The following is a 25,232-nucleotide window of genomic DNA, read 5'->3' as shown; positions in this document are numbered from 1 at the left end:
AAGTTCCAGGACAGGCTTCAGAGCTACACAGAGAAACCATGCCTTGAAAAATTAAAAAAAAAAAAAAAAAAAACCAAAAAAAAAAGGATTAAAATTATTAAGGAACAATGAAAATATTATTAAACCAGGAATGACGATACATGTCTGTAATCCCTTCATTTTGGAAGCTGTGATAGGACTATCAAGAGTTTATGGCTTACAGAAACTACACTGTGGTTTCCAGGACAACGAGGCTCCTATATAAGTCCCTGCCTCAAAACAAAATCAACAGTGATGGCCCAGAAAGGAAGGACAAGGAATTCAAGGTCATCCTTGGCTACGCAGCGTGTTTCAGGCCAGCCTGGACTATGGAAGACCCTAAATACATAAGCAAGCAAGCAGCATGCACGGTGTGTTTTTATAGATACGGAGACAGATGGAGATAGATACAGCTATGAAATGACGGGGAAGCTGTCCAAGGAGAATCAAGAATTCAAGGCCAATCTAGGCTCCACAGAAAGTTTAGGCCAGCACAAGATATAAAGCAAAATTGTCACAAAAATAAAAAAACTCAGAATTAAATGTTTTGACACATAACCGTGACATTTGTTACACTTAGGAGAAAAATAAAATCTAACAATAAATGTACTCATTTAACTCAGTGAACATATATTAAAAACCAACCACATATTGTCTATATTCTAGCCTAACTTTCAAAATGTTCTACAGCACATGCCTGACTCTAGCACTCAGGAAAGAAGGCAGAATGAGAATTTCAAGGTCATTCTCAGCCACTTAACTCTGATCAACACACTATGGAACAGACTACTTCAGTGAAGAAAAGCTGTGTGATAAACAGGGAAGGTTGCTTAAATGCAATTTTTTCTTCTAATCCTCATTTTTTTTCTATTACGTTTTACCTAACCTTATTCACATATGCAAAAGGACATGTTGTGGTATTTATTCTAAATAATTTTTTCAGATTTTAAAACTCTCATCTAAGGATACAGCCAAGAGACAAGGTGCATGTTTAATTTACCACAGAAAAAGTCTTGGATTTAATCCCAAACACCAAGAAGTTAAAAAAAAAAGTGATCTTAAAATTAAAAATTAGGCCTTTAATCCCAGCACTCGGGAGGCAGAGGCAGGCGGATCTCTGAGTTCGAGGCCAGCCTGGTCTACAAGAGCTAGCTCCAGGACAGGCTCTAGAAACTACAGGGAAACCCTGTCTCGAAAAACCAAAAAAAAAAAAAAAAAAAAAAAAAAAAAATTAAAAATTAGGAAAAAAATGTTGCCTACATACAATAGCTGTTTGAAAAAAGAACCCTTAGAAAGATTGTCAAATAGTAAAAGTATACATAGTATACAAATTTCCAACAGAATGAAGGCAAACTGTCAGTAGAAGGAACTCACAACCCATGAAACTCACTCTGTAGACCAGGCTGGCCACAAACTCAGAGATCCGCCTACCTCTGCCTCCCGAGTGCTGGAATTAAATCCATAATGGTTTTCACAGCAATTCTCTAGGGCTAGGAATGTAGCTCGGTTTCCAACAGGCACAGGGTCCTGTGGGCTCAGCATTTCCCAACGCCTCATAATCCCTGCATGGTGGTGCGCACTGCAATTTCAGCCTTGGAGCGGTGGAGACAGGAGGACCTGGGTCCAAGGTTATCTCCAACTACACAGTAAATTCGAGGGTAGCCTGATTTTGAGACCCTTGTCAAAATCAACAACGAATAGGAGCAATAGCAGTTCTCGACACCGGACGCGGTGGCGGGAGGCAGAAGCAGGCAGATCTCTGAGCTCGAGGCCAGCCTCGTCTACAGACCTACAGGACAGCTAGGGCTACACAGAGAAACCATGTCTGGGGGAGAGGGGGATTCTCTAAAACTTAGTAGCATAAGTATCTTGATTTTCATGTCGCTTAAAAAATTACGTTTTTCAATAGAAAAAGTTTATTCAGTCCACGGAAAGAAGCAGCAGGCTAGGCAGCAAAAAGAACACTGGCTGCTAAAATTTACATCTTAAACAGATCTCTCCTGATTTTAGAACATCTACTCCCTCTGTGACAGGCCATTTCCGCGGGCCGATTAATCCCATCAAGTTTGACTGTCAATTCCTTTTTATACCGGGAAGCATCCCAGGTTTGCAAATCGTAAGCAGCACCAATGTACTCCCCACTAGTGCCCTACTAAAAGGGACATCGGAGGGCTTTTTCGGTCTATTATAATCAGCCCACTCCGACTATTGTCCGCACGTATCAGCAAGGAGACTCGCAAGGAATGACACGAGACAAGTCGCAACCTGGTGGCAAAAACTCGCCGGACCGGTGAGCAGCCGCGGGGAAGCCGAAGGGAGTGGTGGCAAAGACAAACAACCGAGGAAGAAGCCAGCGATCGCCACCTGCATCCGGCTGGACAAACTGGCCGGGGCCGACCAGCGGCCAGGGACCTCGGTGGCCAAACCGGCGCGGAGCGGAGCTGGGCTGTGCTTCCAGCCCGGGACGCCGGCGGCGGGACGCGGGGACGCCCGTCCGGTCCCCAGTCACCGCGGGCAGCGGCCGGGGACGGGCTCCAGCCCCGGGCCTCGCCGGACACCCCGGGGCCCCGCGCCTCGCAGGCCTCCAGGGCGCTCGGCGGCTCCGGAAGCGCAGGCCGGGGTATCCCGGCTCCGGGACGCCCCGGCCCCCACCCGCTCGCCCCGGCCCGGCCTCTCCCGGGCCGGCTCGGCCCCGCCAGGTCCGCGACAGGAAAGCCGCGGAGACGATACCTGCGCCTTCGTGCCCGGCCGGTTCCGCCTCAGCACTGCCGTCCCCTCCGCCATGACCATAGTGCCAGAGTCTGGGAGGCTGGCGGGCGTCGGTACCCGGATGTGGGGGCCGGCCGCTGGCGCGGAGGGCGGGGCGCGGCGGCGCGGGGGGGCGGGGCGCGGCGGCCGCCTGCGCGGGGCACGCCGGGAAGGGGGCGGTGGGAGGAGGAGCGGGCGGGGGTAGAACCGTGCACCGTCCGCCAAGGCCGAAGGGGAAGATGCGGGCGGAAGCCGGGGTCGGGAGCCCCTTTCAAGGTCTGTGTCGCGAGTGACCGAACCTGCGTCACGCGCGGGCGTGTGTCCTTCGACTGTCTGTTCGCTGGCGAGGCAGTGTGCACCACAGTGGCCGTCTCGGGAAGCTGTGTGTGAGCGAGCACCTGCCGTACGTAGCGCAATTCTGCAAAGCCACCCTGACATTAAGGGACGGCACACACCGGACGGTCTGGGGAGATTTTCACAGAATCTTCATGGAATTAACCCAGGCTGCAATCAGATTGCCTGGGGCAGTTACTGGGGTGAGGGGGGGGGGGCAGGAGGCCCTGGTGAACGTTGCTTCTGTGGTCCGCTCACTTAAATCCAAGGACTCTTTCAATGACAAGTTGGTTTCCCGTAGATAAAAGACTCAGATTCTCCAAATTAAAAAAAAAATGCCATTTGCTATTGTGCGTTAGAAAGGGAGAGTTAAATTAGCTCCCATTTTGCAAGTCGGAAGCAGGAAGAAATGAATAGTCCCTGATGGGTGTTACTACAGTTTTATGTATTAACAAAATTACAGGTTTTCCTTCTGTTTTTAAGCGTTGTGGGGTTTTTGTTTTCTTGTGGGTTTTTGTTTGTGTTCGTTGCTGTTTTGTTGTTTTTCCTCTTTTTGGAGGAGATCCAGGTGACCTGACACCTTTTTCTGAACTCCCTGGACACACGCAGGTAAAAGCTTATACACGTAAGATTCAATAAATACGTAAGCAAGAAAAAGTGGAAAAAAATTGTTTCGAATCAAAAACCAGCATGGGCTCCATGGAGTTGGAGGCCGGGCAGGACCTCGGAGCAGGACTTCTGTCTTCTCAGTCCTCTTCAAAATAAAAAAGAAACCACAGCACTTTTACCAGAATTTCTTTTTCATCAAAGGAGAAAGGTTTTGGCTTAGAGTGCCAAGGGATACATTCAATCAGTTGTGGGCATTGGCAGGAGGGAGGGGCTGTCTTTAGAACTGCCAGAGCGTGAGGTGGGCAGATCCTCATGTCCCGACAGTTCGGAAGCAGAGGTCTGGAGCTGGAGCCAGGGGTTGGTATCACCATCAAGGCCCACCCAAAGTGACCAGCTCTCATAGCTAAGCCACAGTTAGAGTTCCACAGCCTCCCAATGGCATCTCAAGCTGCAGACCAGGCGTTCAAATCCAGGAACTGTCCAGGCATAGTGGTGCACACCTTTAATCCCAGCAGCTGCAGGCAGATCTCTGAGTTCAAGGTGTGCCTGGTCTATAAAGAGAGTTCAGAGACAACCGGGGCTATGCTGTCTTTTCAAAAACAAATCAAATGAGGAATTGCCTCCATCAGATTGTCCAATGGGCATGTCTCTGAAGTAGTGTTTATTGATGACAGATGTGGGAAGCCCCTGCCCATGGGTGGGTAGTATAGTCTAGCATTGGTTGAGAAATTTTATAAGCTGAGCATGGGAAGAGGCCAATAAGCACTGTTCTTTCATGGGCGCTACTTCCCGTCCTTTCCTCCAGCTTCTCCCATTGAGTTCCTGCTCGCCCTTCCTCAGGGATGAATTGTCCCCTAGAAGTGTCATATGACTAGGAAGATGTCTCTGTGTGTGCCCTACATGTGTCCTTGGAGACCGGAGAGGGCGTCAGATCCTCTGGAACTACAGTCACGGGTGGTAGTGAGCTGCCTGATGTGGTCCTGGAGGAGAACATTTCTGAGCCAGGAATCGCCAATTCTTATCACTAGTGCTTATGCTAATGCATCAAGAACTTCAGACAAGCCAGGTGGTGGTGGTGGCGGCGCAGGCCTTTAATCCCAGCACTCGGGAGGCAGAGACAGGCGGATCTCTGTGAGTTCGAGACCAGCCTGGTCTAAAAGAGCTAGTTCCAGAACAGGCTCCAAAGCTACAGAGAAACCCTGTCTCGAAAAACCAAAATAAAACTTAACTATCATCTCTGTACCAGACACAGAGGAGGGGGTCTGTGAGACCCCAGAGAGCTAAGTATGTCTTCCATTCTTCCATCTTTAAAATCTTAGGATTGAAAGAAGAGATTTAGGATTGTATAGTACTTTCCCTGAGTATAGATAGCAATTACAGTTGAAGCTCATCTTAATATCCTCTCTCTCCCTCTTACTCTCTGTTCGTTTCTGTTTTCTGAGATCTCTCTATACAGCCCTGGCTGTCCTGGAACTCACTCTGTAGACCTGGCTGGCCTCAAACTCACAGAGATCCATCTGCCTGCCTCTGCCTCCCAAATGCTGGAATTAAAGGTGTGCGCCACTACAGCCCAGCATCTAAATGGTCTCTTAATTCCAGCTTTGCTAAATGATTTCAGCCCATTTAAAGACAGAGAGAAAAAAAGGAAGAAAGGTATGTCGTAGATGTTAAATTCTAAAGCATGTGCTGTTGGGGAAGAAGGGGCAGGAAGATCAGGAGAGCAAGGCCACCGTGGGCTAGAATAAGACTGTCTCAAAACAACAAATTCCACTCATTCCCTTGGAAAAGTCCGATAACTTTGCATGGTGATGTCAACGCTGACCTTTCTCACAGAAAGAACCTTGCTCTTTAGTGTTGACTGAAGTGTTTCTACATCATAACCTTCACAATTTCATTCCTGTCAGTCTGCAGATATGATCTGCAAGCTGGAAAAGTTTATAGCAGGGAAAGATGAGGGAAGGAGAGGATAAAGTTATAAAAAGAAGGAAGTCAAGGATGAAGGTGCAGCTCAGTGGTACAGGGCTGTCCCAGAAAGCAAAAAAAAAAAAAAAAAGCCTGGTTGTTGACCCTCAGCAACGGAAAGAAGAGAGAAGACAGAGAAGAAGAAGGGGGGAGATAAAGTATATAGTATCTTAGTCGTTCGTCAAGCTAAAGTGATAGCTGTGTAGTTAAAAATGCTTACTGCTCGGGCTGGAGAGATGGCTCAGTGGTTAAGAGCACTGACTGCTCTTCTCAAGGACCCGGGTTCAATTCCCAGCAACCACATGGCAGCTCACGACTGTCTGAAAATCCAGTTTCAGGGGATCTGACACCTTCACACCAATGCACATGAAATAAAGTTAAATAAACCATAAAAAAAATGCTTACTGCTTCTTGCAGAAGATTCAGCCTCAGTTCCCAGCACCCACAGGTGGCTCACAAGTGCCGGTAACTCCAGCTTCAGAGGATCCAATGCTCTCCGCTGGCCTTTATGAGCCCCTGCGCAAACATGCCAATACACATACATGCAACACACCCTCATCACACTCTCAGGGTTATTATTGTGGCAGTGAGATCCAATGACCAAAAGCAGCATAGGCAGGAAAGGGTTTATTTCACTTATATATCCTGAATTATAATCTGCTTGGGGAAACCAAGGCCAGGACTCAAGCAAGGCAGGAACCTGGAGGCGGGAGCTGATGCAGAGACCATGAAGGGTGCTGTTTATTGGCATGCTCCTTATGGCTTGCTCAACCTGCTTTCTTTTTTCTTTTTCTTCTTTGTTTGTCAAGACAGGGTTTCTTTGTAACTTTGGTGCCTGTCCTGGAAACTAGCTCTTGTAGACCATGCTGGCCTCGAACTCACAGAGATCCTCCTGCCTCTGCCTCCTGAGTGCTGGGATTAAAGGCAAGTACCACCACTGCCCGGCTGGCCTGTTTTCTTATGGATCCCAGAACCACCAGCCCAGGAGGCCCCTCCCACATGAGTCACTAAATAAGAGAACGCCCTATGGGTTTGTCTGCAGCCCATCTTTTGGAAGCATTTCCTCAACTGAGATTCCTTTCTCTCCGATGACTCTAAGTTGTGTGAAGTTGGCATAAAAACTGTCCATAACATACGCATATACATAAAATCTTTGAAAAATAAATCCCGATTCTCATGCCTGTTGATGAATAATAATACTTTGAAGAAACTATTCAATGTTTCTTCCTTTGTAGTGGAGATCCGGTTCCGTGGTCCTCTTCCTCGTCTCGTGGAGTATGAAAGCAATAATTCAACATTAATAGAAATGTAGACATGTTTATAACAGACGATGTCTGCCAGAAAACAAGGGGTGCTGCCTGCAGACCTCTCTCTGTTCCCCCAGATCCATTCCCCAATCTCATTCCTGCTCCACTGCAGAACACCCTGTCAACCTTCCCCCTCCCCTCCTCCTATTTCCTGTTGTCTCACGGCTTCCATTGCTGTGAGCAGACACCATGATCGTGGCAACTCTTTTTTTTTTTTAAAGTATATTTCTTTTTTAATTTTTTTTAAATTTTACGTGCAGGCAGTTGTGAGTTGCCATGTGGGTGCTGGGAATTGAACCTTATGTAAGAAAACATTTACATGGGGTGGCTCGCTTATACTTTCAGAGATTCAGTCCATCCTCACCATGGTGAGAGCAGGAAAGGCCTGTAGACAGATGGTGGCTGAGAGTCCTGTATCTTGCAGGCAACAGGAAGTTGACTGAAACACTGGGCAGTATCCTGAGCATAGGAAACGGCAAAGCCCGCCCCCACGGTGACACTTCCTCCATCAAGGCCACACCCCCAATAGTGCCGCTCCAGAGAAAACTATGGGAGCCAATTGTTGTGATTGGCTGGCCTGGTCTGTCACTTGGGTACCCTGTCCCTTTAAGAAACAAGCTCCGCCCACTCCCAACCTCTCCCCACCTTCTGCAAAGCAAGCTGATCTCCCACCTTCTCTTCAGTCCCCCCTTCTCTCTCTCTTTCTCCTCTCTCCGCCCTTCTGGAGAGGCATCTTTTACCTCTCTCCCTTCTTTCTCCCTCCTTTTTCCCCCTTCTCCCCTACCCTTCCTCCTCTATAACCCACTATAAACTCTATACCTCAGCTCTCTCTGCACAGCTAAAACTACTCAATAAAATGCTTACAAACTGAATCCAAGAACACATCAAAAAGATCATCCACCATGATCAAGTAGGCTTCATCACAGAGATGCAGGGATGGTTTAATACATGAAAATAAATAAATGTAATCCACAATTTAAACAAACCCAAAGGCGAAAAAAAAAAAAAAAAAAAAAACATGATCATCTCATTAGATGTAGAAAAGGCCTTTGAAAAAATCTGTCACCGCTTCATGATAGAGTCCTGGAGAGATTAGGGATACAAGGGCCATAACTCAATGCGAAAAGGCAATTTACAGCAAGCATATAGCCAACATTAACTTAGAAACTCAAATCAATTCCATTTAAATCAAGAAGAGAAGACTGTCCACTCTCTCCATATCTATTCAATATAGTATTTGAAGTTTTAGTCAGAGCAATAAAACAACACAAATTTTTCTCTCTAAAGCTTGTTTTAGCGACTCAGGCCTTTTTCCTGTATAAACAGTTAACTTCCTGGGTTATGATCCTATGTTAGCTGAAACCAAGATAGAAGGTAGCCTGTTAAGTCAGAGCAGAAGACCAGGAGATTCCACCTTCCTGAGGCTGCTGTTAGAGCAGACCTTACCTCCTGTAGGAGGCTCCTTTCTTATCAATGACACTGTCAATAAAGAAGGTTTATGAGGGGCTATTGTTATGTAGATTCTGGCTATGAGAACAAGAACACGACTGAATCCTTTTCACACCACAACTTCATAGTGTGGGGGAAGGTATCCAGTTGCCTTACAGGAAAAGTCAGGTTTACACGCTGCTGGGATACTAGAGAAGGGAGAAATGCCATGATTCCACAATTCTGTAGTCACACTGCAGAATTGACAGCGACTTATCCAAAGGACGGGTGTCCCCATAGCGTTGCAAAAGCGGGTTGCTTCAGGAGGAGTATCCATATACACTTCCTGTGGGTAGTCTAATAGATCTGTCGGCTGTGCATTTACTGTTTAATACTTGTGGGCTCACTGTAACTTTAAAAAAAAAATGGAAGCATCTAAGTAGAGAATTCTCCATAGAGAAAACACAAATGGCAAAGAAATGATGCTGAACCCGTCAAATTGGGGGCGGGGGGAACACGAGTCAAATAACCCCAAACTAACTCCGAATAGAGTATTCTAAGGCTTTTCTTTATCAAAAGGGAAACTCACAGAACAGGAATGGGGGTCCAACATCAAGGTGTGGAGCGTGGGAAGAGAGGAGTGAGCAGGCAGGATGGCAGCTTTTCAGTACCCCAAAGCCACGCCTCAACCTGGTCCAGCCTCTCAAAGGCCATTGGCTGAAGGAGGTTCCCCATCACAGAAACAGATAAATGTTCAACATCCTTAGCCATCAAAACAACTCTAAGATTCCATCTTACACCTCTCAGAATAGCTAAGATCAAAAGTCCAAGAGACAGTTCATGCTGGAGAGGATGTGGAGCAAGGGGAACACTCCTCCATTGCTGGCGGGAGAGCAAACTTGTACAGCCGCTTTGGAAATCAACATGGCAGTTTCTCAGAAAATTGGGAATCAATCTACCATAAGACCCAACTATACCACTCTTGGGCATATACCCAAAAGATGCTTAATCATAACCTAAGGATATGTTTGTAGACCTACTTAAACTAGGCAAGAATGTGTTACATTTGTTTCTGTTGGGGAATATTACTTTTTGACAAGGTTTGTTATATTTGTTTGTGTTGTGGAATATTACTTTTTGACAAGGTGCGTTACATTTGTTTGTGCTGTGGAATATTACTTTTTGACAAGGTGTGTTACATTTGTTTATGCTGCATGTGTTTAACGATGTAAAGATATGTTGCTTTTTCTGCCTAAAGCACCTGGCTGTCTAATAAAAAGCTGAACTGCCAATAACTGGGCAGCAGAGAGATAGGCGGGGCTGTTGGGCAAAGAGAATAAGTAGGAGGAAGAATCTAGGCTTGAGAGGAGAGAATGGAGAGAAAACAGAGCAAGAGGGGCTGGAGAGATGGCTCAGTGGTTAAGAGCATTGCCTGCTCTTCCAAAGGTCCTGAGTTCAATTCCCACCAACCACATGGTGGCTCACAACCATCTGTAATGAGTTCTGGTGCCCTCTTTTGGCCTGCAGGCATACACACAGACAACATATTGTGTATATAATAAATAGAGAGAGAGAGAGAGAGAGAGGAGAGAGAGAGCAAGAGCAAGGGAGAAAGAGAGGAGGAAGACACCCAGGGCCAGTCAGCCAGACATGGAAAAAGCAGGAAAAGGAGGACATACAGAATAAAAGAAAGATAGAAAGCTCTGAGGTAAAACGTAGATGAAGAGAAACAGGTTAAATTAAGTAACAGTAGCTAGTGGGACAAGCACTAAGATAAGGCCAAGCGTTCATAACTAATAATAAGTCTCTGTGTTTTCTTTTTTAATATTTATTTATTTATTATGTATACAACATTCTGTCTGTGTGTATGCCTGCTGGCCAGAAGAGGGCACCAGACCCCACCACAGATGGTCATGAGCCACCATGTGGTTGCTGGGAATTGAACCCAGGACCTTTGGAAGAGCAGGCGGTGCTCCCAACCTCTGAGCCATCTCTCCAGCCCGGAACGATCCTTTTCTATACTATGAATGTGTACTGCTCTCATTGGTTAATACAAAACTGACAGAATGGTAGTTGGGCAGGAAGTTAGGCAGGAAAGCCAAACTGAGAATGATGGGAAGAAGGAGGACGGAGTCAAGGAGATACCAGCCTGCTGCCAGGCAAGCAGAATGTGTACGAAATGAGGAAACAAGCCATGAGCCATGTGGCAGCATATAGATTACTATAAATGAGTTAAACTGGGAAGAGGTGGTGCACACCTTTAATCCCAGCACTCAGGAGGCAAAGGCGAGTGGATCTCTGTGAATATGAGAACAGCCTGGTCTACAAGAGCTAGTTCCAGGACAGGATCCAAAGCTACGGAGAAACCTGTTTTAAAAAAAACAAAAAGAAACAAACAAACAAAAGACACCATAAAATTTGCAGACAAATGGATGAAACTAGAAAAAAAATCACCCTGAGTGAGGTAACCCAAACAGAAAGATAAATATAGTATGTATTCATTTTTAAGTGGCTATAAGTAGCTATTAGGGGGTAAGTAAATGATAACCAAGCTATAACCCATAGACATAGAGATGTTAAGTAAAGAGGAGGGGTCTAGGAGACACACATGGAGCTCTGTGGGAGGGGAAATAGAATTGATTTTCTGGGCAGACTGGGGATAGGTGGGGATAGGAGTGGGGGAGGATCAGGTTAGCAGGGAGATGGGGAAGAGGGAGAGAATGCATATACCACATCTGACTTGTTCTTTGAGGAATCCATATACAGATTCATGTCACTTAATACATTCTAAATACATGCTAGAAATGCCACGCGTGACCTAGGGTGTAACTATAAAAACTAAGGTGAGCATGAGTTCATTAGGGGATGTTAGGGACTTGTCCACTGGGCTGAGCACAAAGAAATGTAAAGACGTGGTGCATAGAGGCTACATCCAAGACTTGATTTATTCTTGGTTTGGTTTGTGTTTGTCTGGGAGGCAAGCAGCGTTGTTTGAGGTAGAGACTTGCCATGCAGCTGCGGCTGTCTCTGAACCCATTATGTAGCCTGACCTGGCCTAAAATTTGCAATGGACCTTCCTGTCTACGGTGCCTGAGCACTAAAGCACACAAGATTTCAAATGAATGGGAAGGGCAATGTATATAGAATACTATACTACAAGGTAGAATGCGTAAGTACTGAAGTATTGAATTCTATACTACAAGGTAGAATGCATAAGTATCGAAGTATTAAATTCTATACTACAAGGTAGAATGAGTAAGTACTGAAGTATTGAATTCTATACTACAAGGTAGAATGTGTAAGTATTGAAGTATTGAATACTATACTACAAGGTAGAATGTGTAAGTATCGAAGTATTAAATTCTATACTACTAGGTAGAATGTGTAAGTATTGAAGTATTGAATACTATACTATACTATAACGTAGAATGCGTAAGTATTGAAGTATTGAATACTATACTATAACGTAGAATGAGTAAATACTAAAGTATTGAATGCTATACTATAATGTAGAATAAGTACTGAAGTATTGAATGCTATACTACAAGGTAGAATGTGTAAGCACTGAAGCAGAGACCCTACTGGATGACTATCATTATCATTTCCCTTTTGCATTAGCTTAACGAACAGATTCTTTTTTTTTAAATTTTACTTTAAGTTATATGAGTGTGCGTGTGCGCGTGTGTGCGTGTGCACGTGTGTGCGTGTGAGTTCAGGTGGCCGCGGAGGCCAGAGGCATCAGATCCCTTTAGAACTGGAGTTCCAGGCAGTGGCGAGCCAAATGATGTGAGGACTGGGAACGTCACCCTGGGCCCCTACAGGAGCTGTGTGCTCTTAATCCCCAACCTCTCTCTCCAGCCTCGCAGGCAGATTCTTACCCTCCTCATTTTCCATTTGTTCCTTCATGGCTGGGGTCTTAGTTGCTTTTCTATTGATGGGATAAGACGCCATGATCAAGCAACTTAGAGGAGACGGAGCTTATCTTACAGTTTCAGAGGGTCAGACCTATCCTAGTGTTCTACTGCTGTGAGGCGCCACCATGGCCACAGTGACTCTTGTAAAAGAACACATTTAATTGGGGTGGTTTACAGTTTCAGAGGTTTAGTCTGTTATCGTCACAGGGGAGCGTGGCGGCACACAGGCAAATGGCAGCTGAGAATTCTATATCCAGATCCACAAGCGGGAGAGAGAGTCACTGAGCCTGGCTTGGGCTTCTGAAACCTCAACACCCACCCCCAGTGACTCCCTTCCTCCAACAAGGCCTCACCCCCTAATACTTTTATATAGTGCCATTCGCTATGGGCCTATGGAGGCCATTTTCATTCAGCCCATCACAGAGGACATGGCCATCACGGCAGGATGTATTGACAGAACACAGTCAGAAGAATGTCCGTGATGAACAAGGCCTCGGGAACCATGAGAGACACTCTAGGAGACAAGGCGGAGGGCCTTTCGCCTCAAGTGCACTTTGTTCCCTGGATTATTCTTGGACATGACTTTGTGCCGCCTGTGACAAATATTTGCAATCAATTTATAAGACACATGTATTCTTGTTGGATGTCTGAACATAGCTATAGAACCCAGTCTGTCGAAAGGACATGCCCAGGGCTGTCCTCCGTGTACCCTGAACCTGGCTACGGCCTCTGCCTTGATTTCATGCTTTCCCAGATAGAATCTATAGTACATGCCAGACAACGGTGTTTATTTTTTTTTTTTTTTTTTTTTTTTTTTTGGTTTTTCGAGACAGGGTTTCTCTGTAGCTTTGGAGCCTGTCCTGGAACTAGCTCTTGTAGACCAGGCTGGTCTCGAACTCACAGAGATCCGCCTGCCTCTGCCTCCCGAGTGCTGGGATTAAAGGCGTGCGCCACCACCGCCCGGCTCAGACAACGGTGTTTAAACCGGTCCATCCTGGGAAAGCTCTGGAAAGGGCTGTTAATACTTAGCTATGTATTAATGTAAATAACTGTCAGTATTTACTACGTGCTTACTGTAATTTGTTTACATGTTTTCTGAACTCTAACAACCTTCCTTGGCCCATTGTTTTCTTTTTTTAATATTTTTTTAAAATATTTTTTATGGTTTATTTAACTTTATTTTATGTGCATTGGTGTGAAGGTGTCAGATTCCCCTAGCAACAGACAGTTGTGAGCGGCCATGTGGGTGCTGGGAATTGAACCCGGGTCCTCTGGAAGAGCAGTCAGTGCTGTTAACAACTGAGCCATCTCTCCAGTCCAGTTCATTGTTTTCTTTCTTTCATTTGGTGAGCGGTGGTGGCAGCCTCTACGGCCATGCTAATGTTGGTTGATAGAGTTCCACACTCCTGATGGGAACACAGTGACGGCCATGTTACTCCCGGTTGATAAGAGTTCCACACTCCGGGCTTAAGGGCAAAGTAAATCCACTGTAAACAACGCATGACAGAGTTGGAACGTAGAGAACATCAGTGCAGACTGAGCAAAACTGAAGAGGGGGAAACATGGGAATGCATCTTCACCATTGAATAAATCAGGACCTAATGTTTTTATACAAATTCAATAAGTATTTCCTTTTTATTGATGTGGCTGTCCACATAATTTTGCCTTTATGTATGTAAATTTGACTGAAAATGGGTAACTGACCCCCCCCCCCCCGGAAACTTTTAGTTTATATTCAGTTAAATTGCTACTAACTTCTGACTTGAAAAACATGAAATTTATGCCCTGGCAATGCTGAAGCACGCATGGGCAGCCCATGGGCGGTTCTGTTGAACTTGTCCATGTTGTGTTTCATGGTCTAAGTTGATGAGGACGACTGACCAGGTAGGTCTCTTCCTCTACTTAGCTTTTCTAATTTTTGTCCTGGATAATTTTATGTCAGCTTAACACAAACTAAGGTCATCTGAGAGGAGGGAACCTCAGTTAAGAAAATGTCTCCATAAGATCAGGCTGCAGACAAGCCCATAGGGTATCTTCTTTTTTTTTTTTTTTTTTGGTTTTTCGAGACAGGGTTTCTCTGCAGCTTTTTTTAGAGCCTGTCCTGGAACTAGCTCTTGTAGACCAGGCTGGCCTCGAACTCACAGAGATCCGCCTGCCTCTGCCTCCCGAGTGCTGGGATTAAAGGCGTGCGCCACCACCGCCCGGCTAGGGTATCTTCTTAATTAGTGATTGATTGGGGGGGAGCAGTCCACTGTAGGAGGTGCCAGCCCTGGGCTGGGAGTCTTAGATTCTACAAGAAAGCACACTGAACAAGCCACGGAGAGCAAGCCAGTAATGATCACCCTCCATGGCCTCCGCAACAGCTCCTGCCTTCAGGTTCCTGCCCTGACTGAGTTCCTGTCCCGACTTCCCTTCCTTTGATCAAGGAAGTGTAAGGGAAATAAAACCCTTTCCTCCCCACGTTGCTTTTTGGTCATGGTGTTTTATGGTAGCAATAGAAATCCTAAGACAATTCTTAAAGTTTTTCATTTAAGGCACGTATGTGTGTAGGCACGTGTCAGGTGCACGTGTGGAGGTCAGAGGGTGACTGAGGATCGGAGGGATTGAACAGGCAGTCAGGCCTGTTGGCAAGCTCCTTTAGCATCTCGCAGCCTCCTGACCTGTGTATTCTGTGTGAAATGTTTATTGTTGTTTTATGGTTCAAGACAGGGCCATCTTGTACAGCACATGCTGGCCTCAAACTCCTGATCCTTTGGCCGAGCCTCCAGAGAACTGGGATTACAGGCCCACACTGCCAGGCCTGGGCTCGCTCTCCTGTTACAACATAGGAAGGGCTGGAGACGAGCTCTGTGGTAACAGCTAGGTTCAGTCCCTTGCACCAGGAAAAAGTGGACAATAAGGGGACAGATCCAATTCCTCCATCCTTTCACAGATTAAGTTAAATCAAGGGAGCGGATCCAATTCCTCTATCCTTTCACAGATTGAGTTAAATCTAAATGTCAGAAAGAATTAGGAGAATCAGGCTTCAAGGCCGGGCATGGCTGCATAGTTTGAGGCCAGTCTGTACTACTGAGACCTTCAGAGAGAGAGACGAGAGAGAGAGAGAGAGAGAGAGAGAGAGAGAGAGAGAGAGAGAGAGAGAGAGAGAGAGAGACAGAGAGAGACAGAGAGAGACAGAGAGAGAGAGAGAGAGAGAGAGAGAGAGAGTTATGAAATACTTTTAGTTTTATTTATCTTTAAGATACGATTTGGAAGCTGGGTACAGAGGCCCACGCCTGTAAAGCCAGCACTCTGAAGGTAGAGGCAGGAGGAACATTCAAGTTCAAGCCTAGCCAGAATGGCCAGGGCTACAAAAACCATGTTTCTTGAACAAAAAGGAGAGGAGAAGGGCTGGAGAAATGGTTGAGTGATTAAGAGCACTTGCTGCTCTCATAGACGACCAAGCTTCAGGACGGCGTCCCATCCTGTCAGTCCCCATGTGCCCTCCCCCGAAAAAAAAAAACCATGGCTAACAAACATCTGCCACTCCAGTTCTAGGTGCCTGAAGCCTTTCCTGACCTCCAGGGGCACCAGGCATGCAAGTAAAATCACTTTTTTTTTTTTGAGACAGGGTTTCTCTGTGTAGCTTTGGAACCTGAAGACCTGAAGAATCACTTTTTTTAAAGCCCTAGAAAAGCCCTAGGGTATTACTTGGAGAGCTGGAGAAATGGCATAGCAGTTAAGAGCACTGGCTGCTCTTCCAAAGGACACATATTCTATCCCCAGCACCCACATGGCAGCTCCTAACTGTCTGAACTCCATTCTCAGGGGATCTGATACCCTTTTCTGGCCTCCTGGGGTATCAGGCACACATGATACATGCTGGCAAAACATATATGCATAAAAATTAATTTTAAAAATAGGTTTTACTTGGTTGGGATGCCAGTTTTTAAAAATCCATTTTATTATTATTTTAAAGTCTTTGCTTGTATATAACCTGGTGTGGTGGTACATGCCTTTAATCCCAGTCCTCAGGAAACAGAGGCAGGTAGATCTCTATAAATTCAAGGTGAGCCTGATCCACATGGCAAGCTTCAGGACAGCCCAAATTAGTTGGCAAGACCCTGTCAAGTGGCTTCATACTGCAGCCCAGCCTTGCCCGCAACTCATTACGTGGTCCAGCTCCTGGATTTTGTAACAATCCTCCTGCCTGTCCCCATGGATTCTAGGATTAGAGGCATGTACCACAATGCCTGCCTTAAAGTCCTTTTTATTTTACTATATATTTTTTTCATGTATGAGAACTTTGCCTGCATGTATATTTGTGCACTGTGTGTGTGCCTGCTTCCTGTAGAGGTCAGAGACAAGGTGGCATCCCATGAAACTAGTGACAAAGGGTTGTGAACCTCCATGTGAGTTCTGGGAACTGAAACCAGGTCCTACCAACAAGAGCTCCTGACTGCTGCACCATCTCCCCAGCCTCCTTAGTCTTTTTTTCTATTTTCTATAATTAATTTAGGTTGAACCTGAGGCCTTACACATACTAAGCATTTACTACCACAGGGCTACACCCCCCCCCAGTCCTCTGTTTACACTCTTTATGCTAGGCTGCCCAGGCAGGCCTTCCACTTGTGGCCCTCCGGCTTCAGCCTCCCAAGGGCCTGGGGGACAGTCGGAGAGAGACACTGCATGAGGCATTAAGGCTTAGCAAGAGCAGCAGGCGCTCAGCCTCTGAGGGACTGAACTCAGAACTCCTCCCAGAAATGTCTTTATTGTTACACAAGCAAAAGACTTTTTAATACCAGTGATGGTGCATGGGAGGCAGAGGCAGGTGGATCTCTGTGAGCTCGAGGCCAGCCTGGTCTACAGAGAGAGTTTCAGGAAGGCTCCAAAGCTACAGAGAAACCCTGTCTCAAAAAAGCAAAAGAAAAAAAAAAACAAAAACAAAAAACAAATAAACAAACAACCAAAAAAACACAACAAAACAAAACAACCCAAAAAATAAAAGCAAAACAAAACAAAAAAACCCAGGTTTGCCAGGAATGACTGAGGTCATACTAAGGCTTTTAAATTCCCAAAAAGTGCAACTCCGAAAATCTCAGCTAACAATCACAGATTATCTACAAGGTTACTTAAGTGACCATCACTCTGGAGTAAGCACCAGGGGCAATGGCTCTTCCAGTTTTCTACCACAGTATTTTTTGTGTATGAATATTTTGGCTGCATACATGTATGTGTATTACATATGTTCATGTGTACGCTGTGTCTGAGGAATGTTGTGGAATATTAGTTTAAGAGCCATTACATTCCTTTATGCTGTGGAATATTTGCTTAATGATGGAAAGATGTGTTGCATTTTTATGCTACATTTAACTCTGCAAAGCAATGTTACTTTGCCTGCCTAAATCACCTGATTGGTCTAATGAAGAACTGAGCGGCCAATAGCTAGGCAGGAGAGAGAAATGGGTGGGGCTAGCATGCAAAGAGACTAGAAGGGGAGGAGCGAGAAAAGAAGGGAGAGGGGACCAGGGCCCAGTCACCCAGGCACACAATCAGTCACAGAGTAAGAAGGAAAGGAAGGTATACAGAACAGAGAAAGGTAAAACCCAGAGGCAAAACGTGGATGAGACAATTTAAGACATACTGACAAGAAACAAGCCAAGACCGGGCATTCATAAGTAATAAGCCTCAGTGTGTGTGTTTATTTGGGAGTTGGGTGGTGGGCCCCCCAAAAGAGTAAAAAAAAATCAACCACCAACAAACTAATTCTAGGTCCTCCATAAAAACACCATCTCTCCAGTCCCTAACGTTCTTTTTTTTTTTTTTTGGTGTGGTTTTCCAAGACAGGGTTTCTCTGTAGCTTTGGAGCCTGTCCTGGAACTAGCTCTGGTAGACCAGGCTGGCCTCGAACTCAGAGATCTGCCTGCCTCTGCCTCCCAAGTGCTGGGATGAAAGGCGTGCGCCACCACCGCCCAGCATCCTGACTCACTGTTTTAAGCAGTGGTAACATAAAGCTGGTAAGATGAGAGACAAACGCAGAAACAGTACTATGAAACTAAACTACCATTTAAAGAAAGGCCTGGTGTGCTAGCACAAGCCTTTAACTTCACAACCTGGGAGGCAGAGGCATGCGGATTTCAGACCTTGTGAGTCTGAGGTCAGCCTGGTGTACATAGCAAGTTCCAGGACAGCCCTGGCTACAAACAAACAAACAAAAAAAACCAAACCAACTAACCAAACAACAACAAAGAGAATGAAAACAGCTAGGAGGTGGTGGCACACACCTTTAATCCCAGCACTTGGGAGACAGTGCCAAGCAGATCTCTGGATTTGAAGCCAGCCTGGTCTACAAAATTCCAGGACAGTCAGGGCTGTTACACACAGAAACCCCGTCTTGAAAACAACAACAACAACAATAACAACAAAACCCTAGAACATAGCATATTATGTACCCTATTGAAAAGAGAAATGGTACTCCTGTATTGCTACGACTTGTCTCTTCTGATCACATCTTTCCTCTTAGAAAGTATCAATTACCCACTAATCCATTCAATTTTACCTAAACACGATGGCTTAAAACACCAGTAGATTCTGGTGAAGTGGCTCACCAGGTAAAACTCTCTTGCTACCAAGCCAGACAACCAGAGTTCAATCTCTAGAACCCACTTGTTAGGAGAATCAACTCTCTGAAGTTGAGCTCTGACCTCCCCATGAGCGCTACGGCACAAACACATATACAAACTAAATATAAAAACAATAATTAAAAAAAAACCCAGCAACTGTCAAGCACCAAAGCATGTTCCTGTGATCTGTCACTCAGAGGAGGAGGCAGATGACAAGCTGAAGGCCACACTGGGCAATTTTGCAAGAGATTTTGAAAATAAGATTTAAAGCGTCTGGAGTCAGACATGGTGGTGCACACCTGTAATTCCAGCACTTGGGAGGCAGAGGCAGAAGGGCTGCTGAGTTTGAGCAAGCCTGCTCCAGAGTTTAAAATAAAAGTCTCACAATGAACCAGGAGCTGGGAGTGCTTTGGCGTGCAAGCCTGAGGACCTGAACTTAAATCCCCAGCAGGGTATGACGGTGCACTGTAGGGCTGAAATAGGACTGCTGGGGTTTGCTAGGTGTAGTCCAGCTCTGAGACCTTGCTCGGATGGTAAGGGAGTGGTCACAGCCAAAACCTGATTGTCCTCTCCCGGATATCCACAAACTGAAAGATCAAGCTTATCACAAAGCAAAAACTGACTTGGGTGTGATTTGCTCAAGGTGGTGGCTAGTAACTACAGAAATTGGGAGTCCAGCCCAGATCAAAGCTTTCCTACTGCCGCCCAATGCTATTAGTAAATGTTTTGAGATCCACGGATTAGTTCTAAAACTTTGATTCCATATACTTAGACAGCCAAGGCCCCAGCCACCCCTATTAGAAGCACTGGGCCCCTCGTGATGCCTGACTAGTGTCATTGCTAAAGAAACAATTCTGAGTGATTATACTGGTACTAGAGAAAGAACGCTGTCGTCTACGGCCATACCACCCTGACCGCGCCCGATCTCGTCTGATCTGGGAAGCTAAGCAGGATCAGGCCTGGTTAGTACTTGGATGGGAGAAAGACCGCTGTCACAGAGCTCAGGTTGAGCCCAGTGTGTCACACCTACAACCCAAGCACTCAAGGAGGCAGAGGTAGCAGGACCTAGCTGGTCTGCATAATGAACCACTTGAAAGAACAGGGCACTGAAAACGCGGGCCAGTGTTTCAGACTGAAATGTTGCTGTTTATTTTTTTTTCCTGGAGAAAAATAAAATATCTAAAACAAAATAAAACAAACAACAAAACACAGGCAGCTAGACATGACAACACACAGTTTTAACCTTAGCCCTTAAAACACAAGGCAGAGCTGACTCAGGTTCCACCTGGTCTACATAGCAAGTTCCAAGCCAGCTAGGACTGTGCTAACAAGGTTAATTTACAAGTACATTGTTAGCTACACCTGAAATAGAGTATAAACATTGATGACCCAATGCATTCTCTAATTTTTTTAAGAGTTTATTTTGCCTGCATATATATCTGTTTTAGGGTGTCAGATCCTCTGGAACTGGAATTAGTCAATTGTGAGCTGCCATGTGGGTGCTGGAAATTGAACACGGGTCCTCTGGAACAGCCAGTGTTCTTAAGCACTGAACCATCTCTCTAGCCCCCAAAACTTCATACTTTTTGTATCAAATTTAATAGTTAAGCTTTGGATATCAAACGCAATAAATGAGCGTCCATTCGCACACATATTGAAAGCACACACTATGGGCTGGAGAGATGGCTCAGAGGTTAAGAGCATCGCCTGCTCTACCAAAGGTCCTGAGTTCAATTCCCAGCAACCACATGGTGGCTCACAACCATCTGTAAAGGGGTCTAGTGCTCTCTTCTGCAGGCATACACACAGATAGAATATTGTTTACATAATAAAATAAATATTAAAAAAAAAAAGAAAGCACACACTACTTTGTGGGTGGGGGTTATGGTCACTTTCCACCCTCGTTCTGAAACCAACTGCATTCAAACTATGGAATGCCAGAGGTATACCTTAGTGGTAGAGCTTCCCTAGCACACGGGAGGGAATGTCACACACCTTGGGAACCAGAGAAACATTCGGAGGATTGGTACAGAGTGACAGAGACCACAAAAGTATTTTGTAATTTTTTTCCTATTTTGGTTTATTTGTTTATTATGTATACAACATTCTGCCTCGATGTATGCCCACACGCCAGAGGAGGGCACCAGATCTCAGTACAGATGGTTGTGAGCCACCATGTGGTTGCTGGGAATTGAACTCAGGACCTTTGGATGAGCAGCCAGTGCTCTTAACCTCTGAGCCATCTCTCTAGCCCCCTCTTTTTGGTTTCTTGAGACAGGGTTTCTCTGTAGCTTTGGTGCCTGTCCTGAACTAGCTCTTGTAGACCAGGCTGGCCTCGAACTCACAGAGATCCGCCTGCCTCTGCCTCCCAAGTGCTGGGATTAAAGACATGTGCCACCACCACCTAGCAGGATTTTCAATTTTTATTTCCTGAACGCTTGTTACTGCGTCTTGGACATGTACTGAAGAGGGCAGAAGGGTCGGGGGGCTGGATCCCCTGAAATGGGCTACCACCAGGTTCTCTGAACAGAAGAATCTGGGCCCTCTGGTAGAAACAGCTTTTAACCACTTCCTCTGCTGACTTTCTGCCAAAACAAATCTAACAATTTTTGGTATGTTTTGGAAATTAGAACATGTTCGGGAAACAATAAATAAAAATCGTAGAGGCTAAGAACCGTGCACCTCTGTAACAGAGGAACTGTACCACAAGTTACGCGTGTTTTACAATGTTGCTAACTTTTGTCAACTTCATGCAGGTAGGGTCACCTGAGAAAACTGGAACTGAGAAGCTGCCTTCATTAGATTGTTCTACAGTAAGTCTGTGGTGTAGTATCTTAATGAGTGGGAAGGCCGGCCCACTATGGTTGCTGCCACCCCTGGGTCCTGTAAGAAAGCAGGCTGAGAACTGGAGCAAGCGAGTAACATTTCTCCTTGATCTCTGCTTCAGCTCCTGCCCAAAATTCCCTCCATGATGAACTGTGAACTTGAAGCTGAAATAAACCCTTTCCTCCCCAAGTTGCTTTTGGTCAGCAGATTATCACAGAAATAGAAAGCAAACTAAGACAGTGCCTAAGTATTAGCCCCGGGTTTTTTGTTTTGTTTTTCCCATTTTTTCAAGACAGGGTTCTCTGCAGCTTTGGAGGCTGTTCTCGAACTCAAGGAAATCCGCCTGCCTCTGCCTCCCAAGTGCTGGGACTGGGACTAAAGGCACACGCCATCACCGCCCAGCTAGCCCATGGATTTAGAATCACTCGTCTATGTAACAATGCCACACTCATCCTGAAAATTCCTCCACGAGGAAAACATCTCTCAGATGACTAAAGACTGCGTCCGCTTATATAATTTTATTTGGAAAGGGTTACGACAGCACAGCAACACTGAACTGCAGACGACGTCATCAGTTTATTATAAAAGGAGGCACGGAAATTATTTACATGATGAAGAGCTCAGAACGTCGGCGGAATGGGCAGCTTCATGCGACACCATTTCAACAGTGATCAGTCCACGTACTTTCCAAGAATGTCACCGTCTCTAAATAAGAAATAATCCTGCAGAAGAAAGAAGCCACCGGTCAAGACAGGAAAGGCACCTGCACAGGACGGAGGAAGTCAGGACCTGCACACAACGGATTGGAAGTTGGGGCTCTGCTAACCTTGTCGTCCAGGACTACTTTGGTGCCTCCGTACTCTGGGAGAAGAACTTTGTCTCCAACCTTCACGCTGACTGGTTGAATCTCTCCGCCCTTAAGAAAACAGGCAAAGGCATCTTGGTCACTAGGTACACAGTGACCTTCCTGTCTCATCACGTACACCAGCAGCCCCCGCCTCAGTTTTCCCGCTGTTCATTACAGGCAGGCACCAACCACACTCAGCTCTATGAGACAACTCGGACCCCTGACTAATGTGTTCACTCAGACTTACCCAGTTAGTGGTCAAGCAATATAATTTACATCAAACGTAGACCAACCATCACAATATAAGCACTGCTGCAGTTCCAATGTGACATAAGCACACTGGCTCACACTAAAACTACATTTCACTGAGTAGCTACAGCTGGCTAACTTCCTAACTGTTAAATATTAACGCATCCTGTAGACCATGTGAAGCAAAGCAGCTTTTAGTACCAAATAGTAAATGGTCATGTATGACTTCGTCCAATGAACAAAAATCTGGTATTTGTTTTATTTAATGTCCTTGTTCTCAAGGATAGAGTTGGTCAGAGACTGAAGCAGCAGGCTCCTGAGGTTAAGTGGAGAACCCAGAGTATTTCCCTCTCCACCAGCGGTTTCAGTGCCTGACTTACTCAACCATCAGCCCCAGCCCTGCCATTTCACCCTCTGTTTGAGGGGGAGGAGAGGAGGGGCAAGGCCTGTGAAGCCTTGACTGGCCATTAGTTCTGGATCCTTCTGCCACAGCACACACTCCCACGAGTGCTGGAATTACAGGCCAATACCTCTTTCAATTCTGAGAAGGCCCCAGGGTTTTTTCTAACTTCATGATCTTTTGTCTATTTACAATGTGAATAGGTTACAAAAGAGCTACCAAAAGCAATTCACTTTGTAAGGTTTTTTTAAATCCTTTTTTATTTTTTGAGACATGGTATCACCCTTAACTTCCTGCTGGTCTAGAAGGCTCTACAATCCTCCTGCCTTGTCCTCCAAAGTACCAGGGCCACAAGGCAGGAACCACCATGATAGCAGGCACGCTGGAGTGTGTGGCACTGCAGAGGTAGTTCAGCAGGTAAATGGATTTGCTATGGTAGTATTGGAACCCAAGCAGGGAATCCCAACACTAGTAAAAAAGGCTGTAACCCCAACACACTGAGGGCCGCACACCAGACTCTGCAAGCCAGCGGACATGTGCATACTCTCTCCCTCTCTCACACAAACACCAGAAAAATACTTGTGTGTACTTTCTGTCTTTTTTTTACAGCCCCTCTCCATTCCTTAGGAAAAAAAAAACAAAACAATTCCGCGATCATTTTCTTTAATGTGAGATTCCTTGTAAACTGAAATTATTTCAAAAACAGCACCTGCTATTTAAAGAGCCACTTCTGACAACCAGGATTTACTATTCCCTTTCTTCCACACCACACATAAAACTCGGTACCGCTGGAGCCGCTCCAAGTTACCTTTCCTTTCGCGCCTGATCCCACAGCCACGACCGTTGCTTGCAGTACTTTCCCTTGCGACTTTTCTGGAAGCATGATGCCACCTTTGGTCACCGTTTCGGCGGCACTCCTTTCAACCAAAACTCTATCAAAGAGCGGGAGAAACTTTCGGAACGCCTTTCCAGCCTGGGGAAGAGAAACGCGTGTTCAAATGGTCTGCAATTACGTTCCAAGTGTCGGAACACAGTTAATAACCACTGCAAGCCTTAACAGCTACCAGGCCAAAGCGTCCCAAAACGACAAGAAAACCCGGGTGTGCCTTTAGGAATATCCTTGAATGCTGCACTCTCTCTATAAGCCAAACTGAATCTCCATTCCCTGTCTATTGTGCGTGTGTGTGGGTGAGGGGTCATCTTTGCTCATCAGCAACCGCACGACCTTAGACCACAACCTTGGTCAACTCCAAGGTCAAACGTTTTCCTTCTTTAGGTGTCTTTTTTTTTTTTTAGTTCTAGCAAGGTGTGGGGGAAAAGTGTCCACTTTTAAGCTAGGATTATAGATTCTCCAACACAGCATACATCCGCTTAAGGGCCTGCCCGGGTAGGTGGGCTACCGAGTGTGCGCCCGGGTTCCCGCCCCCCGCCCCCCGCCCGGGGACGCCTGCAGCACACACGTGCGTGCAAAGCAGCCACGGTGGAGGAAGGCGTCGGGCAGGCCTCGCTCCCGTGGAGCCTGGCCGGACGCTGGACACCGCGGGGTCCCCTGTCCTGCCGGTGCTAGAGCGGCACCCGGGACACCCGGGACACGCCGTGGGTCGCAGGCCGACCCGGATCCCGGCCAGCCCGGGGGACACTCACCATGACTCGCGCCGCCGCCGCTTCCGCCGCCGCTCGGACTCTGCGCTCAGGCCGCCGCTGCAAGGAGAGTCCCGCGGGCCGGCTGGGGACACGTGAAAAAAAAGGCCCCGCCGCGCGCAGGCGCACCCAGCCCCCCGAGCGCGCACGAGAGGGCGGCCACGGCAGCGCGCGCGCCGATTGGCGGCGAGGGCGGCGCGCACGGCGGCCGGCCGGAGGCGGAAGGAAAGGGGCCGCACTTTCTAGGCTTTTCCAGGCCGCCCGCCGGGGTGAGAGCCCGGGCCCGGCACCCTCCCTCCTCCCGGAAGTGACGCCCCGTGACCCTCGACCCGCACCCCCACCTCCCCA

General features: G+C 46.4%; 1 protein-coding gene across 5 annotated transcripts in view; it reads right to left on the bottom strand.

Annotated features, from left to right (window-relative positions):
• The window catches only part of LOC119803898 (MOB-like protein phocein), a 50,694-nt gene extending 25,605 nt beyond the window's left edge, over positions 1 to 25,089 (bottom strand). For 2 of the 5 annotated variants that reach the window (XM_038315373.1, XM_038315374.1), the window contains exon 1: positions 2,749 to 2,861. In XM_038315373.1, the coding sequence (XP_038171301.1) occupies positions 2,749 to 2,808 (60 nt within the window). In that variant the 5' untranslated portion in view covers positions 2,809 to 2,861. Of the gene's footprint in view, positions 1 to 2,748; positions 2,862 to 22,250; positions 22,470 to 22,573; positions 22,664 to 24,051; positions 24,217 to 24,887 lie in introns of those variants that run through there. The other 3 variants (XM_038315376.2, XM_042054283.1, XM_038315375.1) reach the window with 3 other exon arrangements.
• Between the last annotated feature and the right edge of the window lie 143 nt (positions 25,090 to 25,232).

The sequence above is a fragment of the Arvicola amphibius genome, chromosome 18 (assembly GCF_903992535.2).
Source record: "Arvicola amphibius chromosome 18, mArvAmp1.2, whole genome shotgun sequence".
In the NCBI taxonomy this organism is placed as follows: Eukaryota; Metazoa; Chordata; class Mammalia; order Rodentia; family Cricetidae; genus Arvicola; species Arvicola amphibius.
This window is presented reverse-complemented; position numbering and strand designations above follow the sequence as displayed.